This window comes from Toxotes jaculatrix, chromosome 6, assembly GCF_017976425.1.
Source record: "Toxotes jaculatrix isolate fToxJac2 chromosome 6, fToxJac2.pri, whole genome shotgun sequence".
In the NCBI taxonomy this organism is placed as follows: domain Eukaryota; kingdom Metazoa; phylum Chordata; class Actinopteri; family Toxotidae; genus Toxotes; species Toxotes jaculatrix.
The window spans coordinates 11,502,628-11,528,291 of NC_054399.1; the positions used below are offsets into that span (position 1 = coordinate 11,502,628).

Consider the following 25,664-nt stretch of genomic DNA (forward strand, 5'->3'; position numbering starts at 1 on the left):
TGGTAACAAACTAAGCTGTATGACATGATTACGTGTGCCTCACAGCCCCTTGTGTAATCAGCACCGCTGCCCACATCTAATCTTGTGTGAAGAGCACCCTCCCCACCCCACCCCACCCCATTCAGAAACACACACATGCACACACACACACACACACTCTGCCATCAGCCCATTCTAAATGACTAGTAAAAAAAAACACCCTTTGATGATGAACTCCTCATCGTGGTGATTTGTGCTGGAAGTCTAACACTTACATGAGGAAAGCTTCAACAGCAGCATCCGCCCCTCATCAGCAATAACCGCTTGAGTCTACTCGAGTGACCCAACATGAGAAAATCATCATGCTAAATTTCATCTCTGCTCTGATGAAGGGAGCTCTTTACACTGATTGGTTGGTCATATCGATGTTTACAGTCTGTCAGTCTGTGTACAGTCTAAAGCCAGATCGAGTAGGTCTCGACTTTGACTGATGAACCAATGGCACCAACGACTCAGTGAGAAAATATAAACTAGAATCACAGTTGGATGCCTCTGTCAACCAGTCAAGTTGCAGCTTACATGCATGTCTGTCCAGATTTATATATTTAGACTCAAATTCGGTGCATGTGTTCAAATGCTTGGCCAATAAATACAAAATGTGGATGCTTCACACACATCTTCAACCTGGCAGCACAGATCTATACAGTCACCACAGTTTGAAGGTGGTCAACCAAGATTGGTTTTACCAAATTCAGTATCCAACCAAATATGGTCACAATCTGCCCTTCTGTTCCTGAGTGATGTCCTTTTGGACATCACATCATCATTTTATCCTATTAGACATTTGTGTATTTAGAATTTTGTCAAAATTAGCATATGAATTCTTGAGTTATGGTCAAAAACGTGAGGTCACAGTGACCTTTGACCACCAAATTCTAATCAGGTCATTCTTGAGACCAGGTGGGTGTTTGTGCCAGATGTGATGAAATTCCCTCCAGGCTTTCCGGTCACAAGAATGGGAGGACATCAGGTCACAGAGACCTTAACCTTTGACCTTTGGCAACCAAAATCTAATTAGTCCAAGTGAACGCTTGTGGCAAATTTGAAGAAAATCTCTCCAGGCATTCCTGAGAAATAGTATTCACGAGAATGGGATGGATGGTTGGACGGACACCCCAAAAACATAATTTCTCCACCTGCGGTGGAGGCAAGCACAGAGGCATAAAAACTGAAAAGAGCCGCTTTGATCTTCAGTTTTAAAAATAGAAACCCAACATGGTCACACACCTGGAAGCTATTATGAAATCTGAGATCTCCCGATCGATGGTCGGGCAGAAAGCCAGCCTCGGCTCCAGACTTGCGGATGCTGTGCTGAGGAATCCCTGTGCCATGTCCTCAGTATCTGTTTCCATGCAGGAAACATCCCTCCTGGTCTGATATCATCCATTCAAGCACCTAAGAATTACACATTACCAAAAGGTGAAAGGACATCCTTTGACTGAAAATAACAACGCTCCTTCTGTCATCTTTCGCCTGTGAAGCACTTGGAATAACAAGGTGATTTTATCGTTCCTCTGTGTGAGGCTATGAAGCGGCTCAATGAGACAGCATGTCAATGTGATGCTTTCGACAAGAACCCTGTGGATTTTACTGTACAAGCATGCTCTAGCATAATCTGGCATGGAAGGGCATCTGCTGAAGTGGGACTGTACGTGTGTTTGCCAAAGGGTGAGATTATACTAAATTAGCCTAATTACGTGTGATGCTAATGGGCTGCCTCGCACTGATTTGATGATGAATGAAACTACCACTATCTTGGCTTGCTGATGTGACTGGCTGCTGATTACATTTAAAGGGAGCAAGTATCGAAGAAGACAGGTCCCAAGGAAATAGAAAAAAAGGTCCCCAGTGTCTAAATCTGCTTTATGAGCCATCAGGACAACAGCAAATGAAACCCAGTGAACCAGTGTGCGGAGAATTAGAAGTAACTGGCAATAAAGCTGCTGTCAGTATCTCACCTTGCACAGCTGCTCTGCGTGAAAGGCCACGGTCTCCAAAAAATCTGTTTTTGTGATGTTCGGCTTAGTGCTGTGTCGTCATACCAGGACATCAGTTTTCTGATAAAGAGCTCAGGAGGAAAATCCAGCCTGGTCTGAGTTTTGCCAAAAAGATGGAAGACGTAACACTGGCACTGCTTTTTGATGCCTCCTTCCATTGCAATGAATGGCGTTAAGCTGCAATGACCCTTGATCACAGTTTGATTTACTGTCACAAAATTTAAAAGGGATTACTGTAGAGTTTAAGTAAAACCTTTATAATATTTAATCTGAAAGGTAAGATACAGAGACTCAGCCGTGACACACCAACCTTTACGTTTTGGCTAACTTAAAGACAGAGATTTACAGCCGTGTGTTGCTCTGCATGTTCGTAAGTGATGTCCTGCCATGTTGAGTTAGATGGCATCCTGCCTCCACAGAGATCAGCAGTACTGTTGGAGAGCATTTATCTTCTGACGAATTCCTTGTGATCGTGGTGGACGGGTAATGAGCAGCCTGTGGGCGTCTCTCTCTCTTTCTGTCTTTGTCACAGTTTCTCTTTATCACACACACACACAAGTGCATCAGCACTAATCGGCACACCTCCCCACCCTCACACACACTCAAGCATCCACACGCAGACATACTGAAAGAGAAGCAATTCTTGCCCATTGTAAAACATTCTCAGAATAGAGAACCATCTATAACAGCTGGCAGTTCCCATTTAAGGCATGCTCCTCTCCATGGGTCATACTTCGGTTTGATAGATTTGTACTATTACAATGCAATGATCACAATAGAGCTATTAGATGGTTGACTGCACCCTTTCTTAAAATGAAATGACTTGGCATGCCTTGCAGGTACAGTGACATTGTAAGAAAGTCCACAAATTCATTCAGTTCTTTGTGTCCACAGAAACAAACTGAAAGTGACAAGCCGCTCTTCATTGTCAAAGTTCTGAAATTTTCCACTTTGAAGAGGATGTGAGGTCATCGAGTTCACTCAGCTGAACAACTCGCACTGACTGAACTCACTGAACTTATCCAGTAAATGCTTTTAAAACATCAGCAACTACAAATGATTTGATAAGTGCATGGATGCTTAATGGCCCCTGTGGATTTGCCTTTATATTAAGTTTGCCTTGCTTCTTCTTATAGCTTTAGTAATTATGACTCCTTAAGGTTTCTAAGCTGATGGACAATAGTGTTGTTCTTCTAGGAACAGGAAGATGTTTTATTGTAAATATCTCACACAAAATTTGTATTCAGTTTCATACAAATCATCTAAGAAAAACTGGGCATATTACTGTGACACATAAACTAAATGGCCTTTCTTCCATTACTCCACCGTCACTGCCAGCCCACAAAACTAATTTTGTTGCGCAAACATAGGGCACAGCTAAAAACAGCACCGTGTCTGACAGCAGCTTTCAAAAACCTGTAATTCATCACTTTATTGAAGTTAACAGGACGGCTTTTTATTTATTTTTTTCTTTGGTGGAAATTAGTTCTGTATGAATCACGTGTGTGTATTTTAAAAAGGATGACGTTTGTGTATGATGAGGATGTGCGTTTCAGAGAAAAATGAGAGGAAGACAAATTTTTTTTTAAAAAAAGAGAGAAAGCGGGATAGAGAAGCTGATGCTGGCGGTCTGTGGTGTAATTCTGCCTCGTGTTTCTGTGGTTTACCTAATAGCTTTTTAAAATGTTTGCTTAATCACTTGGATCTGTCTGTGCAATGGAAGTCCAAAAAGCTTCCTGGCTCAGTTTTACTGATAACAGTATCTGCCCAAACAGGCGCAGGTCCAGATAGTGTTCTTTAGACAAAATGCCTGAGTGGAACAAACTGTCAGTTCACTTTAGAAAGTACAATTTCTTATAACATATTACCACTGCTTGTAATTAAGGAGGGATTTTTGAAGGTGCCATTTTTTTCTTGCTCATTTTGAGGAATTACAGAAATTCTGCAATAAAACTCATGAGGACAAATCCTATCATATTTAACTGTTCAATAAAAGCACATCACGATGGGAGAAATCCTCCATGAACAACCAATGAACAATCACTTTGCTGTCACATCCTCAAGTAGTCAGATCCTTTTATGATATGTAAATGGCGGCATCTAAAGAGCATTCATTTCCTCCCACAGCATGGGTGAACATCTTCAAACAATAAGCCATTACTGGCAGCCTATCTTATTTGCGCAGCAGGGCCTCGATCCATTCCAGTGAAGGACTGGTGAACGAGAGGCAGGCTGGGTGACAGCAGGGAGGTGGGGTTGGGTGTCAGGGCGCTCAGAGAGGCAGTGTGACACTGTACTAATCAGGGTGGGGGTGGGCAAGTGCAACATCACTTCAGGAGACCTACCCTTGACCCAGGATTGTTAGTTAATGCATAAACACTGAAAGCCTGCCCTGTTCCCTTGTATGCATCTGTTTTCCTCCATTATGTGGTTCAAATCCAATCATTTGCACACTTACGTAATACATCTTACCTGACAAATTGTCCAGCTCTAATGGAGAGCTTTGAAAATTGATTTTTGGAATTTCTTGTTGGACTTTTAGCACTGTAATTAGTGAGCTGTACATACTAACAAACAGTAAATAACTACCTCAGTGATGAGGATATCAATGGAATTTTAATCAGCGGTTACTGGTATGTAAGACAATGTCTGAAAAATGAGGGTCGGATTAAAAAATTGGTCATGATCAGCTGGCTGGGAGGTTGTTATGGTGCTGATGCTTGCACATAATGGCCCATCCCTTCCTCCTCTTCACCCCCACAATTCTCTGTTCCTGCAGCTGCTGTTTTCAAAGGCTTTAATTGGCCAAAGTCACTCAAGGTAACAAGGGCCTCATGGGCCTGTGTCTGGGCAACCTGATTACTCCATGTGTGTGTGTGTGTGTGTGTGTGTGTGTGTGTGTGCGTGTGTGCGTGTGCGTGTGTGCGCGCGCGCACAATGGGAAGTTAAAGGTACCACCACAGGGGCACTGAAATCAAATAGGATGACATATAATTGCATGTGGTGGTGAGTTAAATAAACCAACACTTTGATTAAAATTCAGTTTCTCTGCCAAAATTCTAGTGAAAAAAATTGATGTTGGGTAAATCTTAGTCAGAATACACAAGATAAAATCTAGTGTATGAAAATTAAATGTGTTTATTTGGGTGAAACATATTGTCCTTGAATGACCAACAGTGGAAAGTTTTAAATAATGTTTTGGTCCCCAGGACTAAAATATCTTAACATTTATATGATGGATTAGCACAATATGTTGTGCAAACATTCATGGTCCCCAAATGATAAATCCTACAATTCCCGTTAAGGTGAAGCTACATTTTTAGCAATGCTAACAGCATGGCTTTAGGAATGGCAATGCTGGTTGGTTGCATGATCATGTTCATGTTCCCCAGAGGATGATTCCTGTTGACTCTGGGGACTCCCTGATGTTTCTTCACTGTTGGACGGATTGTCACAAGCTGTATTTGTTTTGTTTAGTGCTAATTAGCACACTAAACTGAGATGGTGCACATGGTAAACATTACAGCATGTCAGCATTGTCATTATGAGCACGTTAGCGTGCTGACATTAGCGTTTAGCTCAAAGCACTGCTAAGTGCAGCCTCAAAGAGCTGCTGGTGTGGCTGTACACTCAGTCTTGTTTTTACTGAACATCACTGTCTCTTTTACCTCTTTCTCTCTCTCTCTAACTCTCCATAAATAGCTCTGGGTCTATTTCAGTACCACAGATACTTGAGACAGAACAGACAAATTAGTGAGCCTGGATTGAATTGCAGGTATCCAAATGATAAAAGCCAATTTTCTGGTTTAAGTCAACTCATTAAAAGGTCACCCTGTAAATCGCTGTCAGCTTTGAAGTTGCACAATATGGTCTGTTTTTTTTTTTCCCTGAGCTCCACATCTTAGCTGTAACTCCCTGTGGCATACTGTACTCAACAACATCTTCATCATGTAAGTGAAAGGCTGCTGGACCTGCATGTTTTATTGCAGGCGGATAATTAAATCAAAACACATCTTGATGGACTGGAATAGTAATGCATGAAGAAGACAGAAAGCCACGTTTTGCAATCAAAGCACTCAGGGGCAGACAGCTGTCTAGTAGCCTTGCATACGACAGCTTCTTACAAAGAAGGATGATAAACTCATCTGCAGAGACACTGGCAGTGCAGCTGCCCGGATCTAGGACAGTCGGAGGCTTGAAGTGAGAGACGGGTGTGCAGCGAGAAAGTAATGCCATTTTCCAGGCAGCCGCTAGTAATCAGGTTACTGTACCCTCCTGCTCAATGCACAGAGGGGATCCTCCTCCTTTTACTGCCATCCCTCATCATTAGCAGCTGCAGGCCAAGCTGCAAGTAGCAACACAGCTATAGTGTAAGTAATGACTTGGGCTGGTTCTGCGAGAGGGGCTCAGTGTCCTCTTTCTTCACAGTTTTTCTTAATGGGAAGGTAATGGGGAAAGAGGAAATTGGCTACTGGGGCTTGGAGAGGGCTTTTGTTCTGCCAGGATATGAAGAGTCATCAAGGGGAGAGAGAGTTAAAGTGGAAGCAGAGGAGGAGTTCAGCCTGAGGGTGAGCTTTACCGCCCAGTCGCCATTAAACTACTTTTGTCCTTCAGTCTTGCTCTCTCTTGCCATCGCGCCACCCCTATTATCTGTCAAAGTCAAGCTCAGTTGTCTGAGAGTGATATCTGGAGGAAGGGGAGATATGGAATGAATCTGACGTGCCACTTTGTGTTGGTTCGTTTTGAGTTATTCTGTATGATTTTGACTTAAACAGCAGGTAAAAACTTAAATTAATGAGAAATGTTCTCTCTAAACTTACCTGCAAAACATTCACCAACAACATACTTCATTTGTCTCTCAAAACAAGCTTTATGGTTTCTCTCTGTTCTCTTGACTTTGATTTAAAGTAGGAAAGAGGTGATTTCAATCATCTGTGGGCACAGATCAGGATTTGGCTGCATCTGAATTAGTATCTCAAATCTGATAAAACTATACCCAAACGGTGTTCATGATGGAGACTAGATTTTTTCTTTTTTTAATTGTTGAAGCCTTAATAAATAATGCCAAACTATGTTTTTTGTTCTTTCATTGTTGCACATTTAGTAATGAATATTTAATGTTACAGAGAAATACTTAAGATTGAAACCATGTTTTCAGAGATTTAAAGGTTAGAGAACAATAGTGGTCTTGATTAAATATTTAAAGCATCAAAACTGACTCAAAGCTTGACACAGAATGTGTTTATTAACATTTAGCTGAAACTATCTTTTTCTAAACTTAAAAAAGTGCTTTCGTTACGGAAACCTGACTCAGATTGCAAACCCTAGTCTCCAGTGATAAAATCTTGCACGTGCTACGTCGGCCGTCCTTCTGATTTATCCGGGCAGAAATCAGTGTAAAACAAATTAATGATGTATAAATGTGATTTCTGTCAGACAATGTTAAAAGTAATTGAGAGGTGAAATGAAGAAGTTTAAACTGTGGGAACTCAGCTGAAATTTGGATCGTCTGTTGTAGTTCAGTGATCTTTCGGCATTGCTCTGTTCTCCCCTCACTCTTCTCCTTCATAGGTTAATTATAGCGAGAGATGTGCAGCAGCATTTCAGCAGCAGAGAAGATGAGGCTCTTACGGGACTGTAATGTCAGCTTCTTTTATTACCCTCCAGCTGGTGGCTCTGCTACTGGTGGAGGAATTATAACCCCAAGTTCAGCACTGACAGAAACCCTGCAGGTCTTACTGAGCACTGATGAGGGAAATGGATGAGTTTGGGTCAGGTAATGGGAGGTAGGGTCAAGCAGCTACGTTTATAATGGACGAGGTCAATCAGAGAGAGTGTGTGATGTTTTACGATTGAAAAGGTGTCCCTTTGATTACACCAGCATGGGAGGGGTCTAATGTCAGGATGAATTTAATTTATTTATTGGTTTCTTTTGCCCCCTCAAGTCACTTCTGTCCATGAGGCACTTCACTATCAAATCAGATAGATTAGTTTCTTTTGTTTGGTTTCTGAGTCATGACGGATATAACTGGAGATCCACATTCAAAGCCAGGGGAGGAGGAACACATTAGAGAAAATCACAGTAACCTGGGTGAAAGGTAGTTTAATGTCAACCTGAATTCATTTCCTTTTTTAGTATTTTTGATAACCAGTGTCCTCTGTCACAAATCAGACAGATGAGTTTTGGGTTTTTTTTCATTTTTGAATAATAGTTGAAGGAAGACAAGTTCTCTACTAAAGACAGAAAGGGAACATGACTAAAAGTCAACAGACATCGAGACATCCTACATGAGTACTTGCAAAAGCAGCACATGAAAACACATAAAGCTAAAAGATTATAGATATCTAATTTGCCTCAATTTTGTTGCCATAACCTCAGTTTTGTGGTTCCCAACAAGTTTCTGAAGTAAGCAAGATTATTGTAAATTATCACTTTAACACTTGTAGCATGTTGCACCATGGGAGTCAAAAGGAGAAGCATCATTATTTTTATTTTACAAAGCAGAAGACAAACTTTGCCCCTCTCTGAGTGATCCTTATGGGGCATCTTTTGGTGTTTCTTTAGAATAACACAGGGAAGCGTTTTCTGACCTGGCTTTGTTAAGGTTGGGGAAACAACCGCCACAAATTCGGATAAACCAAGGTTGTTTATACTTGAAACAAACATGGAAAAGAACAGCAGTCTCTGTGTTAAAAGTCTGATGTTTTGTTGTCCCATCTATCCCATCTCCTCCCACATGGCTCTATAACAGCGTCACCAAACTTCCTTCTTTTCTCTCATCATAATTATTACAGCCGCTAAAGGGCTTTGTCAGTTCAGTGCAGACATACGTCATTTTAGGACATTTGCTGAAATGCCTGATGCTGCCGTTCTCCTGGAGAGGACAGTCTCAGTTGATGCTGCAATGCTCATTGTAAAAACCAAACCAAATGTTAGAAAAATAAACCAAAGTAATATACAAATTTTGGCATGATGATGCTAGTGGAAAAGTTATCTTCTGAGCACCATGGATACATGGGCCAGATTTAATGGTGGTCCCTCTGAAATTTGTCAACATTAGGTCACTAAAAACCAAAAATGTGAACCTCATAGTGGAAGTAGAGGAGGGATCAGAAGATCACCAAAGTAATTAGACTTCATCCTCAGGGGATCATGAATGTTTGTGCACAATTTCACAGCAATCCATCCAACAGTTGTTGACATATTACAGTCTGGACCAAAGTGGTTCACTGACAGGAATAGAGGACATTGCCTTCCCTAAAACTATGCCACTAAAGCGTATAACAGCTTGAAGTCAACTTGGAAAAGCTCTGACCAATTATCATGTGAGTAATCACTATTTGGTGGCCTACTGGAGCTGTGGGAAGATTGTACTCAACCCATGTTCGTGTGAGTGTAACTACACAACTATTTAAGTGGAGCATTACTGAGTATCGCACTTTCAACAAATTTGTCCCTGACAAAAATATACTGTATATATATATAATTCAAAAATAAAAGAGGCCTAAAAGCCTTCAATTCTGATGTAAACTATTGCTTAACACCACATAATAAAATACATGAAAACAATACACCTGCTCTGTGAGGTGTTCACAGCAGCTGCATTGTTGAAAATAAAAACAAGCCGACACTGCATATCATTAGTCTTAGACGACAGAGTGCACAGACGAGCAAATTCACATGAAGAATTGCTGAATTGCAGCTACTTCACAAGTTTGCCACTTCCTCCTCTAGCTCACAAATGGCTTATGTGTTTCTGGTCTGTAGCTAGTGTACAAAGAATGATTAAGGAGGGAACTGACTCACTGTTATTTGTTTCACAGCTGAAATAGAGACATTGCTTCACTTACTGATATGCCAGGCCTTGCTGCCAGGTCATTAGGGTCTCAGGGGAATGAACAATAAACTCAGTATAACAACACTGCACTGTATAAGCCTGTTCTCTCAATAGACTGTTTTCATTTAGAATTACCATTAAGCAGAGAAAGAAATAGTCTTTTTATTTAAAAAAAAAAAAAAAAAAAGGCATTTTGCTTCCAAGATTTTATTTGTGGGGATTCTGCAATTTTCCAGGGGGAATCTATCTTTCTTATTACATAACCTCTGCATTTAACAGTTTACAGTATGTTTATGGCCCTAAAACCTTACTCTTTTTCTGTTGCTTATAACTGGCAGCACTGCTGAGCTTTAAGAGCTGAATATCCTCTCTCATTCCCCAATCTCTGCCCACTTCTATTGATGACTTTTTCCATACATTGGTTATTGTTGGTGTAGTGGTTCATGCAGGGTGAACCTTTTGTTTTCTGTTGGCTGCAAACATTTTGTTTAGGCTACTGTCTCCATTGTTTCTCTACTGAAAACAAGCCTGAGTTCAGGTCATGGTCCAGGTCCAGTATCCATTTTCTACGGTCTACAAGGGGACAATAGCTGAATTCACAGAGCAGCATATTTATATTTTACAATCTTAAGTTATAATCCTTAAGATTTTCAAGAAGTGAATCACCATTTTTTATGTTGGTTAATTATCTGTATTTTTTTCAGCAACAGCAGTTCACTATGTTTATATATTTCTGCTCTAATGTTTATTTTATTTCTCTAATGTTCATATTTATTTTTCTACTCTAATGTTTATATTATTGCCCTTATGTTTATATTTCATTCTTGTTCACGTCATGCTCTGAATGGCTTAAACTGGGACCTGAGTACTAATTTCGTACCATAACATGTAAATGTCCTGGTATGACAATAAAGTTCCTTGATCCTTGACTATATTTTACACAATATGAATTTGTTTGGCACAACGGGTGTCGCCAAATTAGTCAGGACTGAAATCGTAAGGAGTGTAAGGAGTGTAACTTTATCTAGTGTAACTTTAAGTAAATTTTGCACAGGGTTCAAGTACAAGATTACTTTAAATTGCACATCTTTCAACTACAGTTTTATCTTTAAATTGGAATGTTTACCTGACCCGCCCTGTAAATTCTGAACCTTCTTGTGGGTGTTCCAAATTAGACCATGAGGGTGTCTTAGGCCTCAACCAAAACCATGCACATGCTGATGAGTGAATCCACTCGACATGTGTCTGCAGTGGTACAATTGCAGAGGTCAGGCTGAAGAACTTAAGATTGAATGGTCCAGATGGCAGCAGAACAGAGAATAAATAAGCTTTGTTTTGTGAAGTACACACAGTGAACCTGTACAAGTCGTTGTGTCTCATGTTATACAGCTGTTTGAGCCATGTCAGCAAGGAAGGAGGATTCCTCAAGGACTGCTCTGAGGTTAATCAAAGGGTTACATTTCCCTCAAGACAATAAGCAATGCAACCTTTTGTTGTTGCAAGAAGCTGGAATTTGTTTAGCGGATAACACACCTCTTGTCTGGCATCTGCTGGAACAAAACATTCCTCTCATTATTTGCTCAACATTACAGCTCCAGTGACAAGCTGTCATTCTCTCAGGTCTAAATTAACAAACATGTCAATCAAAAGGAGCAGCAGTCCATGTTTGGAAGCTGATTCTGATGTGTTATTTGCAGTTATTCTAAAAATCAACAGCAAACAGCAAATAAAGATGAAAAATAAAGGTATAAAAACAGCACAAGGGTGTAACACCTATACGCTATAATTATAAATTCAAGATTGTAAGTCTCCTATAGTTTTAATGATTAAGAGGCGACAGCAGGGCTTACAAGGGTGATCTGTTTGTGTGTCAACTACATGGTCATGGCCGCTCAAATGAAAGTCTGCTCCCTGTCCTTGTGGCTGACATGACCATAAAGAACCATCACCCTCAGCCTGGATGGACTTCACTTTAAAGCTTTACAATTCGATCTTGGTCCTCTGTCAGCAGACATGAGGAGTAATTTAAAGAATTCAAAGAAAACAGAAATCAATCTTCTCCTGCTAAGAAGAGTGGAAGTCAAAAAAAAGAGCCTATTATTTGGTTCTGTGGTACCTGATGGTAGAGTTGTCTCCAGGGAATACATACAGCTTTAGGGGGGGACAGAGGAAAGAAGAGTATGTTGAGAGAACAGTGAACACAGCATAGTGCATCTCAAAATCCTCTGAGAGGGAGCAAGAGTGTGTGAACACAAGCAAATGTGATTAACATGACACTTATGCAAGTGTTGCAATTAGTAAGATCAGAGCAAACAGAAATGCAATTCAAGCTCAGAGCTGAAGCCATATGGATTCCAGAAATGTGGCTTATGTCTGAGATGTTGTAATTATTAAATACCATAAATACAGATGATATTAGTTCCTAGAAACATCATAAGTGACAAAATGGATATTTATTGACAGTTTAATTAATTTAAAATCCTATTATCCCGTCTATGCATGCCCTATATGTACTACATCTCCAGCCAGACTGCTAAATCTGTGTATATGCTCTATATACTGTAAGCAGCCCAAGTTACACAATATAAAAAATGCTAATATATGCAGTTATAATGAGAAATGGGAATGCATTATCCACTACTCAGAGTGCTCAACCAAGCACACTAGAAACCTCAGCAAAATCCTTGTGTTTTTCTTTGCCAAATTGGATTCTAGTTAATGAAACGTTCATCTGCCAAAAAAACATCTCATGTGAGTACTCCAACTGGGTGGAGCCCAGAGCTGTCTGTAATGACTACCACGGGCCACTTTTTACGCCGATGTTGACACTTCCTGAGTCGTTTCTCTGACCAGTTCACAAGTATTTTCAGTCAAGTGGATACAGTGTCCGGTGCGCATACATATTAATGAGTCATACATACATCCTCTGGTGTAGGATGCCAGTTCCCCCCAGAGTCGGGTCCTTGTACAGCCTAAGTTGAAACTGACATGCTTTTTACATGCTCTGTGATCCCATGTTAATGTTTTATGAGCAGCAGCCCGTGTTTCATGTTCATGTTTCAACATGAGCCTGCGGTATCCGCAAGGACTACATACACATCGCTCGCATCCAGGTTGGATGGTTTAGTATGAGTATCATGTTCATGGTCCGTCATCCGGCTGTTTTTTTAATGAGAAGCACCATTTTTTCTCAGTCCATGACTCAAGGTCCTCCTGACCTCGTGAACTTCGACGTACAGTAATATCTCAGCCAAAGACCAAAGGTGACTGTCCCTTTGAAAATTGAACCACTGTATACAGTGGTGGGCTTTAGAGTAAACAAAAGCAGTGTCTCCTTTTGACTTCACAGTACATTTTATTCAATAAGGCTTAGAATACGTCATGCATCTATTGGCTGAACCATGAATAATATAAATATTCTAACAAATGTATTACACATTTTCTGGGAAAAAATACTAAATGCCTTTTTGTCACATATATTAATGTGTCAGTGTGAAATAATGTTCAAGGTTCATGCATCCATGCACATCAAAACAACATGTTGGTCTGTTGGATGTGCAGACACTAACTGAGTGGTGGAATGTCAGGTAGTGTCACATGGGCATTTTCTATGACCAACCCTATTGATTGGTAGTAGTGAGTTGGGCTGCACTTGTGTATTGTGTTATATGTGAATATGAAAAGCACAATGGAAAATTATTAGTCATGTAATAACGTTGTTTTTAACCAAATCATCCAGCCCTACATTAGTGTCTACATACTGAATTTCTGTCATTTGCTTTGGTGCCCCAAAACCTGCAGTGTTTAAAGGTCTGCTAAACGGTTAAGTAATTTGAATTTTGTTGTCAAGTTAATTAAAAAAAAAAAACAGTCTCATCATTTACATAAGCTTGTTTATCTCTAGAAAATTCATGACTGTGATGTATTTAGCCCCAGTGTCTGAAAAAGGAGTTCAAAGTCTCAGCCTCTCTCAGACAGTGTGTGTGTGTGTGTGTGTGTGTGTGTGTTCATCACTCGTAACACTGGCTGACAGCCTTTTTTATGTCCACCAGACGCAAAGACACGATCTAGTTACATTATGAATAGATAAATCTTATTTGCTGAGTTGCTCTGCTTACAGAGCCCATACTGTATAATATACACATCCTCAAATCTGAGTTGGGCTCACAAATCTGCATTACAGAATTAAAATGTTAAATCCTACACATCATGTAATTGATGGAGAATGATCTATAGGGAGTAAGTAATATTGATGAGTGATTGATGGAGAGGTTATTGTCGTCAAACAGCAATGGCATTTGAAGTCTTTATTTTGTACTTAGGGCTAATGGAAGAGGGTCTCACAATCAGAGAGTGATTCTTTGCGCTCATTTGTCATTTTTAGTGCGCGGCTCGGCATTCAATCAACCGGTTTTCAGGGTCAGAAAATGGTTGGAAAGATTAATTTCTATAACGGAGCATGCTGCTGAATTTCTTGGCAGACTTAGAGCTAAGTTCCATCATAACAAAAATTAAACAAAAAGACAAAGTGATATAACATTTCATTGTTGGCTTGTGCTGTTTATGAAAAAAGATTAATTGTTTAATTATTGTAATTCATTTTTGATTATATTCATAAAGTCACAAGTCAGCCATGCCTTATCAAAAAGTCCAGGAATAAAAAGCATTCAGAAAACCACATGTATTATTAGTTCACATGGCATTTTTCATTTCTCAATTGTCAGATCTTCATGGGTTCTGAGAAAGGCAAGTCAACAGATCTCACTTAAAGGGGTTTTAAACAAGGTCAGACATTTTTATCATTTTCTTTTATGACTTTGTTTTTGTTCTGAAACCAATTAAGTTCCTTGCATGTGCTGTTAAAATCCCTATTCCTGCTAATAAGTGAACCCATCTGTCTCCCAAACTACCATTTGATAACACTGGCAACAAGGTATATTAAAACTGAAGACCGTTTTATTTTTATGCAATATGTCTAATTATCTCTCATTTCCTTTTTTTGGGGGGGGTGGGTAATCCCAATGAGGATTATTTAATACTTTGGTTCTAATAAAAGCATGAATACTTATGAGGTTTTCAACACCAGACAACAGTGTGTGGTCAGATATGAGAGTGGTGATGGCAGCTGCCCCCTTGTTTCTGTGCGCCAGACTCATAATGAACAGCACAGCACTGCTCTACAATATGTGATGTCAGCTCTGCAGGGAAAGACTTGCACCTTTTTACACATCTGCTTTTAAAAAGGTCAGAATTCCACTTATCAGCTGTAGAAGGGACACAGAGCTGCTGTCCTATGCAGATCAGCTGACAGTGTGTTTCTTTTAACTGTCCTCTTTAAACACGATTTTTAAAAAACTTTTTAAAATTAGTTTATACCCAAGTAAAAAATAGTTTGAGAAGCTACTAATCAAATGAATTATTAACAATTTTCTACACTGTTCCTGTATTAGATGAACGATTCCACTTCTGAATTTTTCTCTGATGGCTGGAGGTTGAAACTGGTAACCATGTAGAGAAACATCAGCATGATTAAGCTCAGGGCTACTGCCACATCCTTGCGCTGCAGCCTTACATCCTTACATATCATCTGCTGTAACACAGTTGTTCCCTGAAGTAAAACCTTTATAAGAGGAAAAAAACATTAGCAGTGCTGTCTTCCACTCAGGCTCTCATATTCTGGAAATGCCCTGACTGCTGGGTTGTAATTGCAGCTGTCTCCATGTATTTCAGATTGTAATGGCTGAATAGAAACAGCATTTACACCAGTCATGTTTTTGCTTTTAAGACCCACAGTATGCTGAAAATTAACTTAAAAGTATAATTTATGATTATAAACAGGTTAAGGCTAATGCCATGAAAAATGTTGTTAATGCAATGCTGATATTAGGAAAGAAAGTGCCTTGGAAAATAAGACTATGTCCCCTTTTCCTAGGTTGTCCCCAGCTGCAGTTAGTGGTGTGCTCACCTATAGAGACCAGTAGCTCGGCAAGGTGACTCTTAGTGGTGTGATCTCAGAGGCAGGTTTGTGGGGATTTTGGGCCTTAACAGTCTGGCACACTGAAAAGTCTGGCATTGATTTCTGTTTAGGCTGTATTTGTTCAGTTGTGCTGGGGAGCAGCAGCCTGTAAACCCTCAGGGACAATTTTTCGTCATCTATCCCCATTATAAGGCATTACAGTTGTCTGCCTTGCCCAGAGTATCACTTCATTTTTGTGAAAGCTCTGTCATGGCACATCCTCTCCATAATGAAATATATCCAATAGTGCTGAGCTGAAATTAGGTTCATAGGGAATCAGTGGAATGATTATTTTCCTGTTCGTAAATCTAATAGTGCACAGATAGATCTTGTGTGTCTGATGAAGCGGTAGTTAATGAATTCTTGGTCAATAAATCAGAGGTTGCATCTAAGATAAACATTGCTGGATCCACCATAAAAAAATCTTTTTTCAGCATGTGGACAACAGCAGCTTGTTTGTGGATTTTGGTTTTATATTCGGTCCTGTGGGCCCTGTTAAGTGACGGTGAAGATCCTCCTGACATTCACAGCAGACCAAGGTTGAACAGTATTTCAAAATAATCCCTAAAGTTTAAGCTGCTGCAGGGGGATATCAGAAAGTTACTCCCTCAGGACAAGTCAGATGGTGTCAGATATCAATCACAGAAAATACAAAAGACAGAGCTTGTCAGACTCAGATTGCATGCAGAAGTCACACCTTATCTCAGTCTGACTTTATGAAAAAGGGGACAGTTTGGTGGTGTAAACAATTTACACCTTGATCATCAGTCTAATAAGTAATTTAAATGAATTCATTTAATCATTAACATGAACTATTCTGATTTAAAGGTATAGCTTCAACAAAATGTAAGCAAATGTGATAAATGTTGGCAAACAATAACTGCTGTGCCTCTCATGATCATGTGACACAATGGATTTTGGGTCCAATCACACAAACGTAAACAGCAGACGTTTCATTGTCTCACTATTTCCGGCTGTAATGTGGTGCTACAGGATCATCCTCACCTATGGGATGCCTGACTAAGCTAAAGCAAACTTGAGAAAGTATTTGCGTTGGGTCTGATTCACGGCACAATCCTGACATTTCCCCCCAGTAGTTAAATGCTGCAGGTGCAGAAATGCAGCCACGGTGTGGCTTTCAGCAAATCGCCTGAAACCTCTTTTGTTGACTGAGGGATTTAAAGCATCACCAAAGCTTAAATCCATACAGACTTGTCTGTCACAGTACTATGGGAGACATTCCTGACAGGCAAACACTTTTACACAGATCACCGGCTAAGCAAAGCTGTCCGAGCAATCTGTGGGTGAAAATCTGTGCAAATGGAATAAGCTGATTCACTTTAAAGTGACTGAGGAGTTGAAAACAAAGAGGAAGTTGAAGTGATAAGAGGAGTTTTGGTGAAATGTCACTTTCCTTTTCATTTCTGTCTTTATTTATCTGAATCAAAGTGGCAACCACAAAATGTAATCTCATTTTTGAGTATTTTATCCATTTAATGCATTTTGAGTTTACCATACGGACATGAGTGGTGTCAATCTTCTCATATAACTCTCAGCAAGAAAGCAAATGAGCGTATCTTCCAGAATGTCAGAATATTTCCTTAACTCAATGCAAAAACTGAGGCAAAGTGTAACTCACCATGCATCACTTGCTTGACTGTTTCTAGAAAACAATCCTAACAAAAATAATTTCCTATCTTTGATTGTCTCTGGCACTGTGATTAATATGCTCCTACGCTGCATTAGATGCCATTATACAAACGCAAGAAACAATTAAAAACAGACAACTTTGCTGCAGCTTCCGATGCCTCTAATTAGCTCAGCGGCCTGAATTGCACTTTTGTTATGGAGGAAATAAGCTAACCAAGGAATCAAAATACTGATTAGAGATAAGAAATAAATCCACCATCCTGCATTGCAGGGTAATAATTATGTGCACATTAGAATAATTGCAATTATACAAGATAATTTTGACTCAAGCACAAAAGAACATTGCTTCACAAACCAAAAAGAGCCCTGAATCTGAATGTGCCTTTAAACTGTTAGTGTTAGATCATGTCTAGTGCTCAGACATGTTTATTAGGCCGGCAATGCCTTAATGTCACATCTTTCAAGTCTTTAGAAACCACTCTCGGAACATGACACAATAAATGACAATAAATGTATCCCCAGGAGACAAGTCTTGGCATGGAGGATAGCTATTTGTACAGGAACGTAAATTTCCCTCGGATGCAGGCTGTAATTCTGGACATGATTTGTATTAGCCATCATCAACAAAAAAAAAAATCTCGTCTTTAACATGACACTGTTGCAAAGACTCACACAGTACAGGGCAGTAGTTTGGGACAATGATGTATGAGCAGCTGTGAGCACAGTAAATTTTTTAAATTATTTTTCAAGACCACTTCAGGTTGCAGCTTTCAGTGACATATTATGTGTTGCTGCCACCATTTCCCCATTCATTTCAAGAAGCAATCCCCATAAAGCGTATGAAAGCCAATAAACAGTGGCTGAAAATGTCATACTGATAGAAAACCTCCTCATGAGCTGCCTCAGCTGAAATGGCAGCAATAAAATTGAAGACCCATGGTAACATTTATAGGCATTAGCCTAGCTTATCCGGAGTATTAGCACTATTGGAAGTCAGTTATTGGCTTTAATATCTGGAGTGTTAAGGATCCTATTACACACTAAGCCTCAGCACCAGAGTGAGTGGTCTGCAGTGTGTGTGAGTGCGTGTGTGTGTGTGTGTGTCCACTGTGATCAGTGACCATGTGAATGTGCAGGTGTGTCTGTGAAGGATAACACTGGCCTATAATTTGCGCCTGCAAAGCCAGCAGCAACACTAATGCCGTGCCATTTTTTATGCCTGTTTGTGATCACAGACAAACCTGCCTGCCTCAAAGTGAAAAGTGTGGCACAGCTGACGTTGTTGTTAAGGCGATCTGGTGGCACACTACAATTTTGGTACTTGTTTTTGCATAAGGTTGCTCTTACATTTGTGCCTGCTCATTGAATGAGCAGAACTTAACCAGTGGTTTCTGACCTTTTCAGCTTCTGACTCCTTAAAGCAAATAACTGTCTACTTTTAACCACCGACCTCTGGTTGTATATGTTTACCAGTTATATCTATAGAATGAAACAACATCATGAGCCCAAATATCCTCCTTGTTAAGTACATCGTGAAACTGTCCTACTTTGGTGTAATTTATATATGTATGATATAACAATGTGGCATTAGACTGTGTTGTGAAAAGAAAGGTTACTGAAACTATTACAGTGTATCTACTAATAGTATAATCATCCTTATCCAGTGTCTTTTCCAATTTGTTCTGCACCAGAACTGCTTTTGCAACTCTGACCCCAAAAAATTTGTTGCACCCCAAATGCACTGGTGATTGCACTCACACCCAGTTTCAGTTCATTTGGAAGCTTGAGTGCGACTTCACTGCAGCACCGCCAGCTGATCACTGACTCTGCAGACCAGAAGGTCGACTGAAGTCTTACATGGCAGAGAGAACTCTGGCCCCTATAGAGGGGCACGTTCCCCACACAGAGGATTTACCTTCTCGTGGATTATTTACTCAAACACAGCGAGTTATTGTCAGGAACGTTGTGCCAGATATGTTCCTGTCATGTCCATAGAGTATGTGCTCATCCCTGACTGATCAATTTTCCATCTGCAGAGAAGCATCCCAGCTTTTGTTTTTTGCGGCTTCTCTCTGAAGCCAAGAGCAAATCATGTGAGAGGTGAGAGGTTAGATGTCTGCCAGCAGCGCAGAGAGACACATCAAAAACCACAGTGCATTATTACAGCCAGCTGATGCTGTAGCAAACATGGAAGCAGACTGTGCTCCAGGTTCAGAATATTGTGGGGGAAACCGATGCTGTTCCCTTATTCAGCACCATACCTAATTTTGAATACTGTCTGTGAAATGAGATAAACAAATATCTACTGAAATATGGTTGTTTGTTTTTTTGTTAGATAGGGCTGAAACTTTTTGCCTGTCTACAACCCATTTTTTATACAGGTGGCTGTTTTCCCCTTCTGGCTCTGAAATAGATCTTGTAGGGAAGCCTCCTCTCTGTTATACAATGCAGGATTTAAATGTCACCAGTTTAACACGAAAAAACGGCTCAACAGAAGGGTGCCCTGATTTTGAGCAGTTGGTATTCCCTCATGAAATCCACCTTTTACAGGAACTCTAAAGAATGGGGCTACTGTGCAGTGCATCTTTTATTAAATAAGTGCTTGACTCCAACAACTAAGAAAATACTCCATACACTGAAGCCACTAATTACATGTTCTAAACAGTCAAAGACTGTTTAGCCAAAACAGATACAAAATATAGCTTGAGAAAACAATCAACTGATAACCAGACAGAAAATAAAAAAGGCTTAAGTTTCTAGTTAATACAGGACAAACAATAGTTAAATCCTGGGTCTTTGCTAAAAGCTCTGAATAAATGATGCTGTGGAAAAGGTTTGTTACACTCCAGTGTCATTAAGAGCAGTCACTGAGATCTTGTTTTGACACTAGAGATTCAGCATGACTGACAGTCTGAACAATCTGGACAACTGGTCAGATGTCAACGTATCTTTACTTGGCAGACCTCTACAATTAAATGTTCAAACTCTATTTGATGAAAGCTGAATAAATGAATGGCTGAGAGGGACAATATCTACAGGGATGAAAAGCTCATATGTTGTCTTCAGTGGTTACTGTAGTGAGCCACAGCACAGGAACAGCGGCCTGTGTTCACCCTTTCATACTAAAGGCAGGAAGGGTTAAAATCTAACACCCTCCCACTCTGGACGGGTCAGCTTTCAAAAAGCATTGCCCCATGTCCAGTGACCCGTTTAAATGAGTCACCCTGAGTTTAGAACCCCGAAAGGTACAATACTGCCATTTCCTGACAGTGTTTCATCTGTAAAGCAGTTTAGTAATAAACTTAATTTCCTTGTGTAGAAGCAATGACACATGAAATTCAGTATAGATTATTTCATTACTGTCCTGTGAAAGCCACAGAGGATGATACAATACAGAGGTTGCATAAAGAGCTGCATAAAAAATGCAGTTTTACTCATCATTAGTCGGAGCCACCATGCCTTTGTTGTTGTTGAGATACATTACTTGGCAGTACATTTGTAATTTGTATACATGTCCAATTTATTAATACTGCTTCAACTTCTTTTTCAATTTAAAGGGAAAGACAGACACTGAAATAAAGAACGTGTAAGAAAGGATATCACCTTTCTCAAACGGCCCTACTCTGGAAACTTGGGGCTGAATGCAGGTAGTCTTATATGCCAGACCCTTGCTAAACCAGGTCATGGGCAGAGTTGTAACCTGGTTCAGATCACATTAGACTTCACCTTGCATTTTTCGAAAGGACAGTGAGACAGTGAGAAGAGTCTGGCAGAACCCTCTAATCACACTACAAAAGTCGAGAAAAAAAAATGTTCTCTGTTTTTAAGTTTGTCTATTGTCTAGTGAGAATCATCAAAGGTTGGACTTGACTGAGCTAAGTTCACCAATACTCATGTCAAATAAAGCCAGTGGGGAAAATACAGAAATACTGAGGAAGATTTAGAACGCTTTTAAATTTGCTTGCAAATAGCTACACCAAGTTTAAAAACATTCATTTCGAATGTTCAGTTCCGATCAGTTGAGTCAGGTTCAAGCCTTCACCCAACAACAAATGCAGGTTTCTATCAAGCCTGGAACCAAACCTGCAGAATGTACCACTCTTTTTCTGAAAGACCGTTTTCAAGTAATAAAGGTTTTCCCCAAATAACTTATTGCGTCTGGAACCAACTCTCTCCAGACTTAAAAAAAAAAAAAACAAGAAACTATAGACTTTTGTCACTATCCCTGAATCTTGTGTGTGTAACATATTAGTTTGGAGAGATGACCATGCTCTGATGTGATGGCTGCAAGATTGTAAATGGAATTTGTGAGCCTTCAGATAAACAGCAACATTTAGGTCCTCTACCACCAACAGCACCTCATGGTTTGATTAAACTGTTTGCATAATGCTGCAGTCAGCCTCATCTGCTGTGGATAATTTGTTTTTCTGATTTCATCTTCCAGAACAGCCACACGGGGCCCAAATCTTTAGTCAGATGCTGCTGTATTAGAGAAGTAAACAATTTAATGAAAATGTTACACTTGTTTTATTCAGCTCAGACATTGAAATCAGACGTTCTTAAAAAAAAAAAATAATTAAAAATTCATATACTTGTCTTAAATACTGTAGATTATTTTCACCTTTGGCAGCCTGCACGCTGAAATAAAAAAGCCTTCACTCTTCTTACTTCCAACACATAATTACCTTATTGTGAAGGTTTTAAACAGCTGTGTTGGTCAGGAAAACAAAGCAAAAAAAAACAAAAAAAACAAAGGGTATCAAGTGTCTCTACAATGTGCTGCCAAATATATCGATAATAACAACTAGAAAAATTAGAGCCAGCTAAGCAAGCGCTGACCCAAAACAACACAGCAGGCCAGCCAAGAACGTAAGCAAATACAAACCAACTGCATGTCTGGTGGAAGATATCCTTGACACTGTTGGCTCCCACAATACCTGCACATATGGCACAGAAGGAACATTCAGCGCTCTTCAAATTGCATCATCTGCCATTCAGAAAAAAACTAATAACAAATGTTTAGGCTTGTTTAGAGATTCTCTGAATCATCTCTGGCCTTATGAATGCTGCTCTGCTCCTGGCAGCGTTTTAGGAAAGGATGTTCATTTATACCGAGTGAGTCTAAGCTAGGAAGTGGGCGCAGGTGGCTTTTGGGACTTTATTAGGAACATTAGGTTTTCGAGGTAACCTTCCCTCAAGGCCAGGCACATGCATTTTGTGACATGATCCGCTGAGGAAATCAGTGGAAGAAATGCCTAATTCGTTTTTCTGGCAAGTGGATATGTGAAAAGCCCTAATAAGATCCAGCTAAAAGGCTTCCAGAGTGCTTCATGTTCTGTCTGAACAGGGCAGCTTCCCAGAGTCTACAAAATGTAGACACTGAGTGCGATGAACAGCAGTTTCCTCTCTCTGTTTTCACTCTTTCTTGTCTCTCTCTGTTCAGCAAATTTAATTGCAGAGGGATGAGCTCTTTTCTGATGCGCAGTCTCCTGTGACAGCTGTAATTCTGCAACATCTGTGTGTCTTAAAATGATTAATAGCATACCATATAATCTATCTACTGGCTGTGGGTAAGTTGTAAGATGAATCAATGTCTGAGGGAAAGCCTCAGCCTGGTTTCTGTAGTCGCAGCATCTGCCATAAAGTCGAGGTGAAAAGGATGACAATAGGCTGGCAGAATCAATTTGACTTCTTATGTAATCAATTTTTACTCTACTGTTATGTGACTTTGGCAATTACTGAGAAAGCTCTTCACAGTGTTCTTCCAAGAAGCGCGTGTGGGTGGTAGATGGAGGGCAGGACAGTTAATGCTCAGAGGGTAGGTTTTGGTATAGTGAAGGTCACAATAAATTCTCGGTCTATGAGTTTACACTGATTACATCACTACTGTTGACCAAAACACTGTATGTACCAAACAAGCCACTGTTAAGGAAAGTGAGAAACAGCAGTAACTGCCAATATTACAGAAGGTTCACTGACTCAAAAAGTGCAGCTTATTTCTAATAGTTTTATTTTCATTTATTTGTGACTCTTGGGAGCAGAAGTAAACAAATGCTGTTAATTGGGATGAAACAGATTCCTTTATGAGACTGTTTGTCTGTAAAAGAACATAACAACCAATGTGAATTGCATTTTGATCAAAAATTTATTTTACAAGGGAGTGAAAACAAAAATAGAACTTTTTTCTTAACTATTACTTAAAGTAAGTTGAAATATTAATTACTATTTGTAAATTATTATATCTTAAAACTGTAATCTGTAATATTTTTATGACAAATTACTACCCAAATATTGTATGTATTTCCAGAAAGCCACTGATCATCAGATAAGTTACAGTAAAGAAGGACAGGAAATAGAAAAAAGAGAGAGAGAAGGGTATGACAAGCAAAGGTTGCCAGCCACAATCAAATCAGGGACCTTATTATCACGTCACATGGTACCGTATGTACCTCACCAACCAGGCTACCAGACACGCAAACCGAAAAAGAAATGACAGTGTCAGAATATTTCACTGGCAGGAAATGTTCTGTGCCCACAGGAAGTGATGATTAAACAAAAGCAAAAATTACCTCCTAAACAGTAACAGATGAGTGCTCAATTCAGAGAAATCTGGGTTCAGCAAAATTAGATTGCCTTCCTCTGTTATTCTCTCATTACTTTGGTATAAAGCATCACAGATCAGCCAGGTGTGAAAACACAACACACTGTCTGAGAATGACGTAGGCATTAGGTCTGCAACTAACCATGATTTTCTTTCATGGTTAATCTATTGATTATTTTCCTAATTAACCATCAGTCTTGAAATGTGTGAAAAACGTCACAAGTTCAAGCTGACGGCTTCAAATGTCTTAATCGGTCTGACCAACAGTCCAAAACCAGAAGATACATACTGAACTATCAGCTACACATACAGTAATTCTTAGTAAACTACAGGGTCTGTGTCATGAGCTCTATACAATATTCTGTCATCACACTGTGGACAAATACTGCTGTGGACAGCCATGCTCATCACTGTCTACAGTCAACCCTCTTTACATTGTGCAGTGACCCTCTTTTCATTGCCATAGTCTTGTGGAAATGTCTTCAGTCTATGTTTTGTTGTTAGACAGTCCCACACACTTTAGTATTTCCATCATCATAAATTAAAGTCTGTTCTGTAAGATGCCCTGGACGGGGGCAAAAAGCACTGAGTTGTCCAACTGTCCTGACACAAGTCATTGTTGATTTCACTGTTGTTGTAGGGGAAAGACTCTAGGGCTGCAGATAAGACTGTTGCCATGGTCCTGAAGGAGATACCAAGTAAGGCGTCATCAGAAGGGAAGCCCCTCCTCACAGTGACTACCAAGGTGGGCAGAACCATTTCAGAAATCTCTCCCACCCCCTCGCCCCCCTCCGTCCTCCCTGCCTCCAAGTGGAACGTCCTCCTGTGCTGGTTATACTGAAACAGTAGCAAAGTGTTTGAGTGTCTTATAACTGACCTCCACTGTTTACTAACTCATTACTTAAGCCTTGTGACTGATGTTTCAAACAAAGAAGCAACAACTATATCATTCCCAGCTGCTCTATGGGGTATAAAACCCTTCTACAGCTTCACCACATTTAAACCAACAGAATAATGATCATGTGATCTGTAGAAACAGTCTCAAATTGCTGCAATTATCCAAGTTACTTTTTTTTTTTTCATATAAGCCTTTGAAAAAAATTGTACTGCTCTTCTACTTAACATTTCGTGTATGTATGGGGGGGGTGATTAACCAGAGGGTCAACACAAATTTCCTCTCCCATTCCTAATCAGGTCAGACAAACCTCCTCATGAACTTTTTACACCTCATAAGCAGCTAATCCTCAGTACAAACAATGAATGAATGTATTTCCAAAATGCTATGCCACACAGCATGGCATTGAGCTATTGACTGAGCTCTGTGTGTACAAAATACTGCAGCAAATTACTGTGTCCGCTTTTTCACTCTCTCTTTTGCTTGTTAAGTGTTGCAGCTGGATAGAGCTGGTGCTCCAGATGCCAATATGAGTTTTCTAGCTCTGTCCTTGATTGCTTTGCTGTACAGTATGTGTGCGTGTGTGTGCCCTGTTATATCTGTCTGTGTTTTAATGACCTGTAGCATG

The 25,664-nt window shown here is 39.9% G+C and overlaps 1 protein-coding gene across 2 annotated transcripts in view; it reads left to right on the plus strand.

Moving 5' to 3' along the window:
- pex5la (peroxisomal biogenesis factor 5-like a) overlaps positions 1-25,664 on the plus strand; it is a 78,173-nt gene that overhangs the window by 14,285 nt on the left and 38,224 nt on the right. The window contains exon 1 of one of the 2 annotated variants that reach the window (XM_041040406.1): positions 24,788-24,886. The exons of the other annotated variant lie outside the window; for it this stretch is intronic. Within the exon in view, the coding sequence (XP_040896340.1) occupies positions 24,818-24,886 (69 nt within the window). The 5' untranslated portion in view covers positions 24,788-24,817. Of the gene's footprint in view, positions 1-24,787; positions 24,887-25,664 lie in introns of those variants that run through there. 2 annotated transcript variants of the gene reach the window in all.